Source organism: Pseudorca crassidens, chromosome 18, assembly GCF_039906515.1.
Source record: "Pseudorca crassidens isolate mPseCra1 chromosome 18, mPseCra1.hap1, whole genome shotgun sequence".
NCBI lineage: Eukaryota > Metazoa > Chordata > Mammalia > Artiodactyla > Delphinidae > Pseudorca > Pseudorca crassidens.
The window spans coordinates 13,631,895-13,646,243 of NC_090313.1; the positions used below are offsets into that span (position 1 = coordinate 13,631,895).

Consider the following 14,349-nt stretch of genomic DNA (forward strand, 5'->3'; position numbering starts at 1 on the left):
CTCCTCTGGAAAATAGATGAGACACTTCACAGAGTTCTACTGAATATTAAATTAAATAATGTATATAAAGTGTCTGATATGTAGTAGTGTTTTTTGATAAATGTTGCTTCCCTTCCCTTGGTCTATTTATTTGAAAATTCATAATCCTAAATAAAATTTGGTTTCAGCTTCTACTTGAATAGGCATTCAAATAATAATTTTGTGCATTTAAATATTATATGATCTGTATGACACTCCATATGTGTTGATAATAAATTTGATTTTGATGAGATTAGGATTTTCTAAGATGTCAAATGCACTTCCCTTTCTGTGTATGTATATCTTGACCTGTCACTGACAACTAAATAAATATAGGCTGAACTTCTTTATTGTTTGTGAAAGTCTTGACTGTCATTCATATTAATCATTTTCCAAACTAAAATCTTTTATTATAAAAGCATCAACATCCAGTACCATACAGTGATCAAAGTCTACTGCAATAAAAAATTACATCCCTGGTGGTCCAGTGGTTAAGACTCCATGCTTCCACTGCAGGGGGCACAAGTTCAATCCCTGGTCCGGGAAATTCCGCATGCCACAGGGTGTGGCCAAATAGATAAATTAATTAATTAAATTAAATAATAAATAAAAAATCAAGTTAAAAAAAAAGTTACATCCCATGGGAGGCAGCATCTCCCACTCTTTAAATTTAGATCCAGTTCAAACCCAGCTTCTAGACCTAATAACTGTGTTACCATGGGTAAGTGATTCAACATCTTTTATTCTTAGTATTTCTCTTCTCTGTAATGGGAATCAAACGTTGTCCCTAATGCATAAGTAGTTGTGAGCCTTAGATAATGTAATTAACAAGTGCTTGGTGGTAGTAAGCAGATGCTACTGTTATCCTGTGGTAATAGTTCACCTATTTTAATTTCTTAGGCTATGCCACAAAACATGAATATGAATAGTTTGACAAGGTATAGCATTTACTAATAATTCTTAGATCACTGGGCTTAGAGCAAACCACTATTTATGGACGCTTCTGCACACCCAGTCTTGTCTAATAAACACCCATACTTCAATTTTCAAACCTTCACCTCTTCTCAGATAGGTTCACATAACCAGCAGGAAAAATGAGGGGACTTAGGTTATGAGTTTATGTTAAAAAAAAAAAAAAAGAAAGCAATTCTTAAACACAGTTTTCCAAGGCAAAGGAATATGGTAGGGTTTTCTTCTCATTCTTCACACACACCTTAGATCTCCCTATTTTAACTTCTTTCCTTGTTCAAGGCCATCCTTAGTGTTACAGGGGTCAGAGAAGACCAAAGAAAAGAAGATGAACAATAGGAATTGATTCAAGCAATTCCTTTTCTCCTGGATCTTCATAACTAAAGTGGTTCTCTGGCCCTTTCAAATATCTCGGGATAACAATGACAAGAATTGAAAGAATGACTAATGGAAGAGTTATGAGCAATATTTTGAGAAAAAGAAGGAATTGAGTTTAACATCCTTGGGTATCTTTTTGATTCCTCCAAAACCTTTCTAAATTTTAAGGAGGAAGAAAATCTATTGACTCTTCAAAAAAATGTATAGCTAGCATATTCATGCTGGATTGTGGTTTGAGGGAGGGAAAGAGGACTAAGCATGGTGTTAGGAGATCAGTTTCTAATCCCTTACGTAACCTTGACTGAGTCACTTAACCATTGTAGGTCCTTTTCCTCATTATAAAATGGAAGGTTAGGAGCTTGGGGGAGGTTGTATATCTGGTTTTGCCACTTAATAGATGACCTTGCACAAGTTTTTCAGCTTCTCAAAGCTGCAGTCTCCGTATCTGTATATTAGGGAGAAGAATATTTCCTTACTGGGCCATTTTGGGTTTTAATGAGATAGTTTGTATAAAAGCTTAGCATGATGTCTGGCAGTTGGTAAGAGCTTACTCATGGAGAGACGCTTGTGTTATCTTTGTGCTGTCTGTATGCTCTGTAGTACTTTGCGGTCCCTTTAATGATCATTTAAAGCACTTTCTCAGGAAGGCAGTGTGGTGAAAGGGAAAAAACACTACCCTAGGCAGGACACAGACAATTGGGTTCTAGTCCTGGCTCTCTTATTATTTATGTGACTTGGGTAAGCCACCTTACTGATCTGGGGTCTTGTTCCAATTTATAATGTAACTTGCATCATCATTTCCCTTTTCTGTTACTATAGAAGTATGGCATGGTTGTAGCCAGTTTGCTCTTTTGACTTATCGCCTTTCATAACTTTGATGTAGTTAATGCAGGTCTTGGGTCAGACCTGCAGTGCCTGAGGCAACAGTGACTATGGGAAAATGGGTGACGTTTTACAGCATTCAGCTCAATGATGCTGCTTCCAGAAATGCATTGTGGTAAATACTGAAAAGTGTCTGTATTTGATTAGAGGAAGCTCATCGACATAAACTCTGAGATCTTTGGAAACTCCAGAGCAAGGAGAGCGACGATAATACTATAATTTGATCACTGAGAGTTAAAACAGACAGACCAAAAGTTTCAGCATATTATATGTGATGCCGAGGCATGATGGAGTCTAAGTGCTAGACTAGCTGTAGTTTTTCATAAACCAGTGTCAGAAAATCCCAGGCAACAAATTTCTCCTTTATAGTACAAATAAAGTGAAGAAGTGTCAACAGGAGCCATTGTATCTATGTAAGTCGTCGGGAGAAATGTCTTGTAGAAGGTTGATGTGGCGGGGAGCTGAGAGCTGGTGAATCCACAGATGCTATAGAAACTGGCAAGGGCCGCTGGGAGACTAAAGGATCAAAATGCCTCCCTGAATTTTCTTGATTTTCTTATTTACAGTCTGTCCTCTTTCATAGCTTCAGGTTCTGAATTCATGGATTCAACCAACCATGGATAGAAAATATTTGAAAAAATAAAATTCCAGAAAGTTCCAAAAAAAACCACTTGAATCTGTCATGCGCTGGCAACTATTCACCATAGCATTTACATTGTCTTAGGTAACATAGAGATGATTTAAGGTAGAAGAGAGGATGTGCATAGGTTATATGCAAATGTGTCATTTTATATAAGGGACTTGGGCATCCATGGATTTTGGTATTACTCGGGGTCCTGGAACCAATGCCCCACAGATACTGAGGGACGAGTGTATTCATCCTCCCCTCCCCACATTTTCCCTTTTCTCTCTATCCCAATTTTATCACTTCATCAACAAAGTAGCTTCCTTACCAGTTAACCTGCGCTCAGCCCATCCCAGCTCACACCTACCCACTCACTTCCTGTAGATGAGTGTTGCAAGTCTCTCGTTTTGCATTTTGCTGCCCTGCCCTCAGCCTGCCTTTTGACCTCCTCAGTAACCTAACCTCTCCTCACCTGCTCAAGGAGATTTTCTAGTCCTGCCCACGTGTGTCTTCCCTTCACTCCCTCACTCACCGCGGTGTGGCCTTTAGTGCGTGTGAGCTACACTGTCCCCCCCTTTAGATCTGATGTAGTAATAGCTGCTCTGTCTGCATCTTTTGTGGGATAAAGTCCAAAACTGATTCTGAAACTCCTATCTGAGCCGCGAAGGCTACTGGGGAAGAAGGTGGGATAAGGGGGAAGCATTGACCTCAGGGTCAGAGTTTTGAGGTCAAATGCAGGCCCTTCTACTGATTAGAGCCACGGCCACATCTGAGCCTTGATGTCTTCACATGTTAAAGAGCGAGAATAGGGCCCATCTGATAGGGTTAAATGTGAGAACACATGTAAAGCATGATGCTGGTACATTTATAATGCCAGTCTCCTTGCCCCTTACCCCACCCCCAGCTCTACCCCTTACATTTCACTCTGGTCAGGAACAACCTCACCAGTTCCTTATCTAATTCCTACACATCCTTCAAGGCCTGCCTCTGCACTTCTATACACAGTAGTGTGTATATGTTAGTCCCAAACTCCTAATTTACTCCCCCTCCCACTTAGGGCCAAGGCTCTGCCGTGGAGCTTACTTCCCATGCACTAATGTTTGAATCCTTGACTGTTTCACTTTGTGACCTTGTCTGATTGCGTCACATCTCTTTGACTAGGCAGTAAACTCCTGGGTACCCTTAGCACCTCCCCACACTGGTGACCTCTAGAATGTTCAGCAGACTCAGCCAGGTCTGACCTTGGAAGCCATTGACTCCTGAGATGTGGCCCAGAGAGAATGCTGGAAGAGGCTGAGAGGCCGGACCTCATGCCAGTTTGTCTTTGACTCATCATGGCGTCATATCCAGTAAGTGAAGTGACAGGCCAGCTTTGTGTCAGGAGACGGCAAGGATCTCTCCTCTCCATCCACCCACACAGCAAGGCTGGCAACTTCCCCAAACATGCAGGTAGAAGTGTGGGAAGGCAGGCAGCAGTGGCAAAACTTGGGGAGATAGATGCCTATAAGTCAAAGATTTTCTCCGTTCATAGCAATTTTTATTAAAAACAAGACCCCATTCATCTTTCAGCCCTTGACAATGGATCCAAATTCCTGCACTGTGCCTAGTCTCTCCTTCCTTACAAATGTAGAGCTGGAAATAAACACACATATAGGATGAGCTCTATGTTTATTCCTCTCAAAGAGGAAACCTACGATTAGAAAAATTAGCATGATTTTACTATGGTCAACAAAAGCCAAAGTACTGCTGGGAATATAACTTTTCAATCTAAAAAGATTCCCCCAAATTCCATCAAAATGCAAAAGAGGATGGGATTTGAAGTAAAGTAAGTAGGACGATCCACCAGGCAGTCAATTTCCACGTAAGGACCCTTGACATTTTCTCTTCAACTGCACAAAATTGGAGCTGATATTATGTCTTTAGGAGCTGTATACAAAAGAATTCTACTCAAGTTTCTCACCATGAGGTGTAAATTATTCATGAAAGATGAAAATGTACTAGATTACAACACTTAATATAACTTAGCCTTTCCTTGGAGAATCTGCAAATACATATATTAATTAAACCTCATGGTAGCTCTGCAAAGCAGCTGCTCCTGAGGCAGGAAAATAAGAGGCCTTTTTTCTTCTTATTTTCTGCTTTCTTGAAGAGAAAAAATAATCTGCCTCTCTATGGTTCTCACAGATCCAGCTCCACCTAAGACATACGGAGCGGCCCTCCCACCTCTCCTCTCCACCTTAAACATCTTTTTTTTTTTTCACCAGACTAGCAAGACTGGATTCCAGTGCCCCAGCCATGTTGCACCATGGAATTGAGACTCAAATTGCCAAGCAGCTTTAACCAATGGTGTTAACTGAACGCAAACGCCGCCATTTTTATTGTTCTGATTTTTTTATTTGAAGAGATATACAGCAGGCTCCAGTTAATCTCCCTCTCTCTCCTCCTCTGTCCCTCCACCCCTCTTTCTCTCCACACACACACACACACACACACACACACACACACACACAGTCCCTCTCTCCACAAAATATTTGATATGGCGATTCTACCTCATTTGAGGCAACCAGATCCATTACTGAAATGGAACCTTCCTCTATAGTTAGAAGATCAGCACAGAGTTAGAGAAGGCCGAACAACGTTAGCAGTATGATGATGCTGAGATGGGTGTCTCAGCCCGAGCACTATTAACAGGCCCTGGATTTGGACAGTTGCTGTCCAGGCCCTTTCAGAGCACAACATACTTGGGGCCTAGCTGCTTTCTGTTGACTGTTCTCAGGACCCAGCAAACTGCGGGAAAGGAGTGGTTCACAGTTCGATCATCCATGCAGGGAGGCCAGTCGCTCTCCTGTATATTTCAGGGGAGGGAACTAACAGGGGTCTCCTCCTCCCACGCTGGGGCTTTGCAGAACCCAGATTTTTCTTGTGAAAAAACACAGGCTCCAAATGGGTCAAGTGGTGAATAGTGGGGAACGTTTAATGCCTCCTACATTTGTCTGAATATAGTCCTAACAGATGACTTTGAATAATAGATGTTTTAGAAAACTCTTTGAGATGAGAGATTAAGTAAAACATGACCTTACCTTTCTAGACTTCTTGGTTAGGATGGGGTGATTTACTGTAACTTTGTATATAGAAGTCCAAGAATCTACATACAAATAGCTTTGAAGTTGTGTTCATGTTTATGTGTGAGAAATGAGTAAAATCTGATGCTCTAAACTTTTCTCATCTCCCTTTAGTAATTTGTAGCAGGCCTGATGAAGCATAATATAGGTATCTGGTTGCATGTAATTATTTTGTCTGGTAAGATACCGTTGAAATTGTTATTATATATATACTAATCAGGCATGTCTGGAAAATGGGGATTTTCTGACTTACCAAATATCCCAATAAATGGAGGGCTAGGAATGTATAATATGTTATTAACTAATTTTCAATAAACTCTTCCTAAGGCCAGCTTTCTGTTGAATGGATTTAATCTTTGGAAGAGGATTCAGAAGATGTGATAAAACCTTGAGGTCATAATTAAACACCAATCAGCACTTTTTGGAGATGTAATTAGTGTTGTTAACATATTGCCAGAAATATAATTGATTTCACCAGCTTTAAAGGCACTGCGTGGGATACTCCATTAAAATATTCCTAATATCCAGTATGTAAGAATTTGCCTTCCTAGCATGGACTCATGACCCGGAATGAATTAGATGAATAACTGCCCTCCGCGTCCACATAGCTCTAGCTGTGGACACGTGGACAACACGTATTCACTCCAAACCTGAAGGGACCCTTTCTTCCAGGCAAAGGCCTGGGAGGTGTCTGAACTTTTGTGGCTCTGATGTCTCATTCGGGTAGAGAGTGGGGAGCTGCATATTCGGCGCAAGTACCCTGGAGGCATTTGCCCAGGGAGTCCACCCAAAGGCTCTCCTTAAATTCAGGTCCTACAGAGGCAACTTCCTGTGGTTAACCTGTCATGTCAGCCCACATCTCTTCTTCTGCTACATGACATTTATTTGGACAGGTTTTGCCATAGTATGAAACCATTTTTATGTTTCTCTTTGGCTAAACGCGCCTCTCCCTATGTAACAGGCAAAGGCAAGGCAAAGTCGGCCACTCGCCGGCTGCCACTGTCCCACTTCCGGCTCTTGTGGAAGCCTCTCCACGGTCTCCGCAGACTCTCCTGCCTTGTCTCCATCTGCCTGCTCTTCTCAGAGTTGTGTTCCGTCACTTTCCTGCTTGAAAACCTTCAGTGGCCAAATAAAGGCCAGCGAACCCTTTACCCTGTCATTTAAGGTCCTACACACTCGGAATCAAACCTGTGTTGTAGCCGCTCACGAAAACTGGTGCTCTGGCCAACGGGATTGTTAGTTTTTCTCTGCTAAGCTTTACACTTCCCCACCTTTGTTGTATATCAGCACTGTCATTCCATCCATCTAATGACGATGCTTTAAGGAACACGCAGATAGAGTCCTTGTGGAATTCAGAGGATAGAAAAAAGAAATTCTAGCTGCAGGGGTTCAGGGAAAGACTCAGAATACAAATTGTATTTCAATTGGGCCTTCAAGGATGTTATCAGATAAGGTGAATAATCTCTGTATATAAATGAAGAAACTAAGATTTAAAATATATTTACTAGGAAATTATTTTCTCCCCTTTTGAAATAGAATGTATTTTTGAAGTAAAAAAATAATAAAGCAATAACAGGATAGAGTACCATAATAATTTAAGTTAGAGGGATTTCAATCTGCACTCTCATTTTATTAAATAAAATTTCTTATAATGTGAAAAAAACTAGATCCATATACTAAGCTGCTGACCTCTCCTCTTTCACTGTATACTCTAAGATTAAATTGGCTTCAATATAGGCATCTATAGATGTATATATACATCCTGACCTTCTATTAGCGGACTGAAATTGACTGACTTATATAGTACCTGGGTTTTCATTTCTGATTTCCCTTGTCACGATGCTACTTGTGAGATGAGTGGCAGAGGCTGGGAGTAAAGTCCAGGGCCATGATTCACACAAAAGAAGCCCATAAATCTGCTTCACCAGGACAAATGACTAATTCCTTTTCACTTCTTGTCTTAGTTCTCATCTTACTTGTACAGAAATTATTCATACTTTTCAGTCTACTCACTGGGTATAATATAACATAGACTATTAATAAATAGTTCTGTATCATAATTAATATATATCAACTATGTATATGGTTTCTAAATGTGACCTGGGTATTACATAACTAGCCTGAAGCTCTGCTCAGATGCAGTTCATCTCCCCACCTTAGAACTCACCTCAGTCTGAGCTGCATCAGCAGAACGCCTTCATTTTCCCTAGAGCAACAGAGCTTGCTGCTATTGAATTGCACTTTAAAGACAGTTTTACCTGTGGAAGAAGTGACTTCCGTTCATTTATAATTATAGAGAGAGGCAGTGTAGCATGGTGGTTAAGAGCAAGGCCTCTGGGATCAAACTGCCTGGGTTTAAATTCCAGCAAGACCATTTATTAGATGTCTAACTTTGGCTAAGTTGGTTAACCTTGGTTTCAGTTTTACTGTCTATAAAATGGGGGTGACAGTAATATTTATAACACTGTAGTAAGGATTGAGTATATCCTATACATATGTATTCTTTCTCATATGATATATATAATATGATATATTAAAATATGTAATGTATTGTATAAGAGAGAAACCATTTAAAATAGTATCTTATATCTATAAGTAATTTGTTAATAATATTATTATTAGGTGTAACTTGTATATTAAGGCCCAAAGACCTTAATTGAAACAGGAGATAGCTGTTGGTAAATTTGTTTATTGTATTTTGGTTTATATATCTACTCCCAGAGCTAAATAACGAAAAAATAATTTTCTATTTCCCAGAAGTATTTGGATCTTGTCGTCATTTAATTTCAAACTGCAAGTCTAAGTTCAGTTAAAACTTTCATTGCTGTCACCTTGATTAAGCCCTGAGGGTAGAATTTATAGATTTATTGCCAGTTCAACTTGACTCATCATGGGGTAACATGTGAAGGAAACCTGGGCCGGAGGAGCTGTCATGGGATGTTTTGGTGTATGTTCTTTCTTCTCTGAATGACTTGTATCTTATTACAAATACTTATGAGATTTGAACTATTTGAACTGACAGTCTAAATTAATCAAATGAACTAAAAAGCTGTCAAAACCCTACCACATTTTGTGTTAAAGACAGATGGCTCAATGAAGGGAAAGAAGGGAGGATGCGTATCATGCACTGAACTCTGAAATCATTAGCACCACTTTCTACTCTGTGTTTACCTTTATAATCTCATGCGTTGGGCTTAGCACAGCAGCTAAGGAACCATAGGTTTGTTGAATCTTAGAGCTGAAAGGGACCTCGGAGGCCATCTAGTTCTAATCTTCCTTTTACAAGTGAGGAAACAGATTCATTTTGTTTAAATGACATGTAATTCACATGGACATGATTCAGTGTGAGTTTAAAGGGCGAAATCTTAATAAGATGAAAACTTGTCATTTCACAGCCATCAGAAATCTCTCTGAATTCTGAACTCTTGGGCACTAAAAGAATTTCCAAGTTCTTTTGTAGCTGCTTTGCTCTTTGAAACTTGTTGAAAATACATTAAGAATATCATATCTGAAAATTTATGTTTACTACTATTTCTTTTTCTGTTGTCTTCATGTGCAAGCAGACTTTCATTAAGAGTCATCACTGAAGTGCAGTCCAGCAACGATTACATCTGATAAACTGCAAAATGGAGAATCTAGGATTCTTGAAGCTACTGTCAGGTACTTCTATAATTATACTTCTTTGGATTTAATTGACGTTAACTTGTTAGTTCCTTTACCAATCACACTCTGCTGAAAAGTGATATATTTTAGCTTCTGAATAGTTATGCTTCCCCTACACACATACATAAACCTACGCATACATATGCAATCTCAATTTTTTCTACCAAATTGAGCCAAAGAATCATTAGGCTGGAAAAATATTTATGATACATGATCAAGAATTTATCATAATAAAGGGACTTATCCTAAAACTCCAAAATAGTTCTTTATCTTGACTTCCTTTCCATTCCCAGGAAAGAGCTCTCTGTATTAGAAGTGCTTAACTTGCCGTAAAGTATAACGTTACATTCCATTGTAACGAACACTCTATTATGCTTGAAACTTGCTTTCTGATGAAGGGACTTTATATAAAACTTCTGCTCCAGATCGCAAAAACATGGTTCAGGAAGACAGGACTTAGACATAAAAGAAACCTTTCCAGTTTCCCTACTAAGAATGACCATGTGAAAAGAGGTGCTTTGAACCTAATGATGGAAGGACGCACACTGTCTCTCCCTTCTGCCATCCCATCATTTAAAAAAATCTTCGCAGCTAAGAAAGTGATTTGCTGTTCTTTGTTCTATCTGTTTGGAAGCTGAGCTAGCTTTCCTTAGAGGGAAGCTGGCATGTTGAGGTGGCGAGTGAAGAGCCAAAGCGTTGTCAGCAGTTGGTATTGCCTCTGAGGGCCTGCTTGGCCTCTCCTCCCTCCCTCCTCGATCTTTTCTGCTTTATCAAAACTCAGAGGGCACAGGAGGAGCTCACAGGATTTTACTTTTATTCCTTCATATAAGTGCACTCACGCCTATCTATTCAGCAATGAAACCTATAGCTCTGGAATCACTCATTCACTAGAACTGGGAAAGAAGCGTGACTCAGCCCTTCCCGCCTGCAGAATGTAGTTTGGAATCTGCTATTTATGCCCAGACATGATTTTTTCCAGTTTATCCCGTTAGCTGGGACCTTCCCTCCACCTCCTCCTATATGTCTTGTCATCTTTTATCAGTACAGTTGATTTTATTAAAACAAAAATCAAAACAAAACAAAACGAGAAAAAACCCACTACACTCACAGCAAAACCAGAATGGCTCTTCTGTGAAGGGAGAGCATGCGCAGTCAAGTGTTTTTCCGGGCATGTGAGAGTTTATGCTTTTACGCCTCTCCTGGGACCAGAAGCACATGTTTGCAAGTTGGTTGGCTGGGGTTAGGGTTACAGTCAGCCTGTGACGACAGGAAACAGCCAGCTGGCCCTCCCTGAGAAAGAGTCCATCCGAGGTCTCACTGGCACATGCGTTAAACCAAAAGAATTACATGCCCCTAATCAGATATATCCAGCCTTTGTGAACTCGGTGGCCCCGTACTCTTCTTCCAGGACCGTTTGTCTCTCACTTGGGAACCAAGCGAGTTTGGGAGCACATAGGATCCAGGTGAAATGTTAACAAGAATCATTCAGACCTCAAATTTGACACTAAGGGAAAAGGGGAGACTTTTCTAAGAGGAGAATTTTCTTTTCCTCCACAATAGATAATAGGGTCTCTGAATGAACTGAATCCAAATACAGCCAGCTCTGAAGCACTCCCAGGTGAGCTTTTCTGATTTTTCTGTGACAATTCACAAAGCCCTGGATGCGTAATGCTGCCCTGAAAGGAATGTAAGCCTGTCAGGTTAATCACACAATATTAGGTACGGAAACGAACAGCGCAACACGAAACACAGCTACATCATTATTTGCAGTAAATGTTAACTCTAAATAAGTGCAACCTGTCCACAAATGCTGGCCATAAACTAATCAAAAAAATAAAATAAAATAAAATCTGATGGATAAACATGAAAAAAAAAAATTCTCCCTGAGAATTTTTTTTTTTTTTTTTTAACTATCAGCACTCATTTAGAGTTTGGGATTTGTGAAAGAAAAGCTTTAAAAGGAGCAAACCTGATTGGCTGTGGCTGCTGCTGCGAAGGGGGCACTTGTTGCAGGAGCTGTTGCCGCAGAGACAGTGGCTGACGTAGCGCTGTGCATCATGGGTACTTTCAGGAGGGGGACCATGGGAGCAATGAACAGGAGGGTGTAGCGTTACGGTAACAGAAGTGGCATTTTGGCATATGGTGAATATCAGAGCAGCAAGCCATCATGGGTTAAACCAGCAGATGGCATGCAATCACAATGCAAAGCAAGGAAGCATATGGGAGAGAAATAAAAAAAAGGGAAAATAGCTTATTACAAGTACAATTAAAGGAAGTTTTAAAATATCATCAGTGATTCCCAGAAAGGCCAAAGCAGATTACTTTGGTTGATGTATTTATAAACCCTTTTACCTCCAGCACTAGATCGTTCCCAAGTCAGAGTCTACAGTGCCTGTAATAAACAGTGCTCCCCAAAACGCGAAATTGTAATGTCCAAATGAAGTAAGACTATGCAATATTCACTTTTAATCATCATTCTAAAACATCAAAGCCTCGATAATGTAGGCCTAATTTGGGTTAGAATTTTCTTGGAATTAATTGCAGTTAAATTGAATGTTTTGGGTCGATTTGGGCCTGCCTGCTTGAACTGGAATTACTGGGGATTGTGGTTTATTTGGGTCAATAAACAGTAGAGCAGAAATCATGGCCTTGATGTAAAATTGTAACACAGTCACTGTGAAACAGCCAGACAAATTTTGCCAATGTTTATTTTTCTTTACTCTAAGTGGAACTAATCCATATGTCCTTAAGACAGACTTTTGTACCAAGGCATTGGAATGTGTGGGGATAGCTTATGTATGTACTATTAAAAGTTAACATCTAAGGGAATGGTAAGGTACAAATACTCATCACAAATAAATCAACACAAAATTAAAAAGGATAATAAAGCAAGGCAGTTGAGACATTTGTTTTCAAAATACATCCATTTATAATTTTTTTTAAATAAATACTTCTGGGAAACTCTGATAACTCTAACACACAGCAAAGAGGAGATAAAGGCACACCACATGAAACTTTAAAACATTGATGAAATTAGCCTGCCTCTCTGATAAAGTAAGCTTTTTCTTTTTTCTTATGCTAAACCATATAAACTATAAAGAGAAACAAAATACAGATCATTAAAAAGCAGACTCGTACTTGTGGTTTTATGTCTTGCAGTGGTTGTTCTAGTCACATTAAGATGGTCATTGTCTTCAGTATACAAGTACATTTTGAAACCTATACATTAACTCTAAAGCCAAATAAGCCTTCAGATCTACCAGTTCCTACAGCATTTCTACGATCTTTGAGATAAATCTCAATCAAGTGAAGGTATTGTACATAATATAAAAGACAAATAAAAAAAGGTTGGAACCTACCAATACTGGTAGCGGGTGTCATGCACAAAACTGACCCTGCATGTCATGCAATGGTAGGTGGAAAAAAGTGAATAAAGGGAAAGAAACAGGTTAGCGGTTTAGAGTTAACATTCAAAGTGAGATTGAAGCACAACCAGAAATAAGTAGGGTTAGTTAACACAGTCTTTTAGAGTCATTCACATGTTCAGTGTGGACACAAATATATCTGACTTATTTTAAGCCAATATTATTCATTACTTTTCACACTTTTGATTCATCTCCATTGACATGATTCTAGTAAGAATGACATGTGATAATGCAGCAGTCACCTTCCTCTAAGACCTCACAGTATCTTACAGACATTCTCAAGTTCATCCTCCAAGGTAGGAAGTGGGTATTTTACAGATGAAAAATCTGAGGCATAGTAACTACTCCAAGGTCATGCATCGTGGGAGTCAGGGCTAAGGCTAGAAATAGAATTCTGTTCCTAAATCCAGGTCAGGTTTTGTATTCACTATATCACACTGACCTTATTGAATTAAAAGTTTGCTTGTCTGATTGTAAAATGTTTTGTGTCAATAACAATATGAAAATAAAAACAGTAATTAAGATTCCGTATCCTCTAAATCAAAGGGTTGTAGGTCAGGTGAATTTTAGAGTACTGCTTGAAAGCCCTCAACGTAGGAAGACTGAGGTTCCCGTGACGGGATGACCGGATGTGTGTGTGACCTATTTTCTGTTATGAGATTCATTATGACAAAGGAGCGGTGGCTAGCAATAAAATCTAAACACTGCAGAGGCAAAACAGCACTGAACTGAGGCTGGGATAGGACCAGGGCTAGGGTATTTTGGTGTCTAGGTGGGTAAGTGGGAGGGTGGGAAGGAGAGAGGGAGGGAGGGGGGTTTACAGCCCTTCCTTGGGAATAGCTGCCTTACCTGTGGGTGGTCATATTAATGTACTTGAATCAGAAAACGGACCATGAATATAACATATGTTGTGGAATACTGAAAAAAGAATTGTATTGAAAGGAATTATCTACTTCTGGTTCAGCTCCTTAGAGTGAAAATCAAGGTAATGTAAGGATTTAGGTAACTGAAGATTGGGTGTCATATGGGTACCAGAGAAGTAGTCTTTAATGAAGGTAGGTGTACCCACTTAGGGTTTTAGAACTGCCTTCTGAGATACTGGGTGAAGAATCTGAGATGTGTACGTCTTTATTCTCTCTGCTGAACTGTTCACACCTGAGGGAGACTTTTTGCCTGATCTGCGTTTTGATCAGGCCAACATTAACTAGTCAGGAAAAGAGGCTATTTAACTGGGCCACTCCTGGATTCTTCAGCAAACATGTGCTAA

At 39.7% G+C, this 14,349-nt stretch overlaps 1 protein-coding gene and 1 long non-coding RNA gene across 9 annotated transcripts in view; one reads left to right on the forward strand and one right to left on the reverse strand.

Annotated features, from left to right (window-relative positions):
• LOC137210886 (uncharacterized) overlaps positions 1–14,349 on the forward strand; it is an 88,327-nt gene that overhangs the window by 61,876 nt on the left and 12,102 nt on the right. Inside the window, exons 3-4 of the long non-coding RNA XR_010936770.1 lie at positions 9,558–9,654; positions 11,218–11,275. This is a non-coding gene — a long non-coding RNA (uncharacterized lncRNA). The remainder of the gene's footprint in view (positions 1–9,557; positions 9,655–11,217; positions 11,276–14,349) is intronic.
• The window catches only part of MBNL2 (muscleblind like splicing regulator 2), a 151,053-nt gene that overhangs the window by 14,409 nt on the left and 122,295 nt on the right, over positions 1–14,349 (reverse strand). For 2 of the 8 annotated variants that reach the window (XM_067712931.1, XM_067712935.1), the window contains 2 exons: positions 13,017–13,052; positions 11,627–11,721 (listed from right to left, as the gene is read on the reverse strand). The exons of 2 other annotated variants lie outside the window; for them this stretch is intronic. In XM_067712931.1, coding sequence (XP_067569032.1) covers positions 11,627–11,721; positions 13,017–13,052 — 131 coding nt within the window. Of the gene's footprint in view, positions 1–11,626; positions 11,722–12,347; positions 13,053–14,349 lie in introns of those variants that run through there. 4 more of the 8 variants (XM_067712937.1, XM_067712934.1, XM_067712930.1 and 1 more) reach the window with 2 other exon arrangements.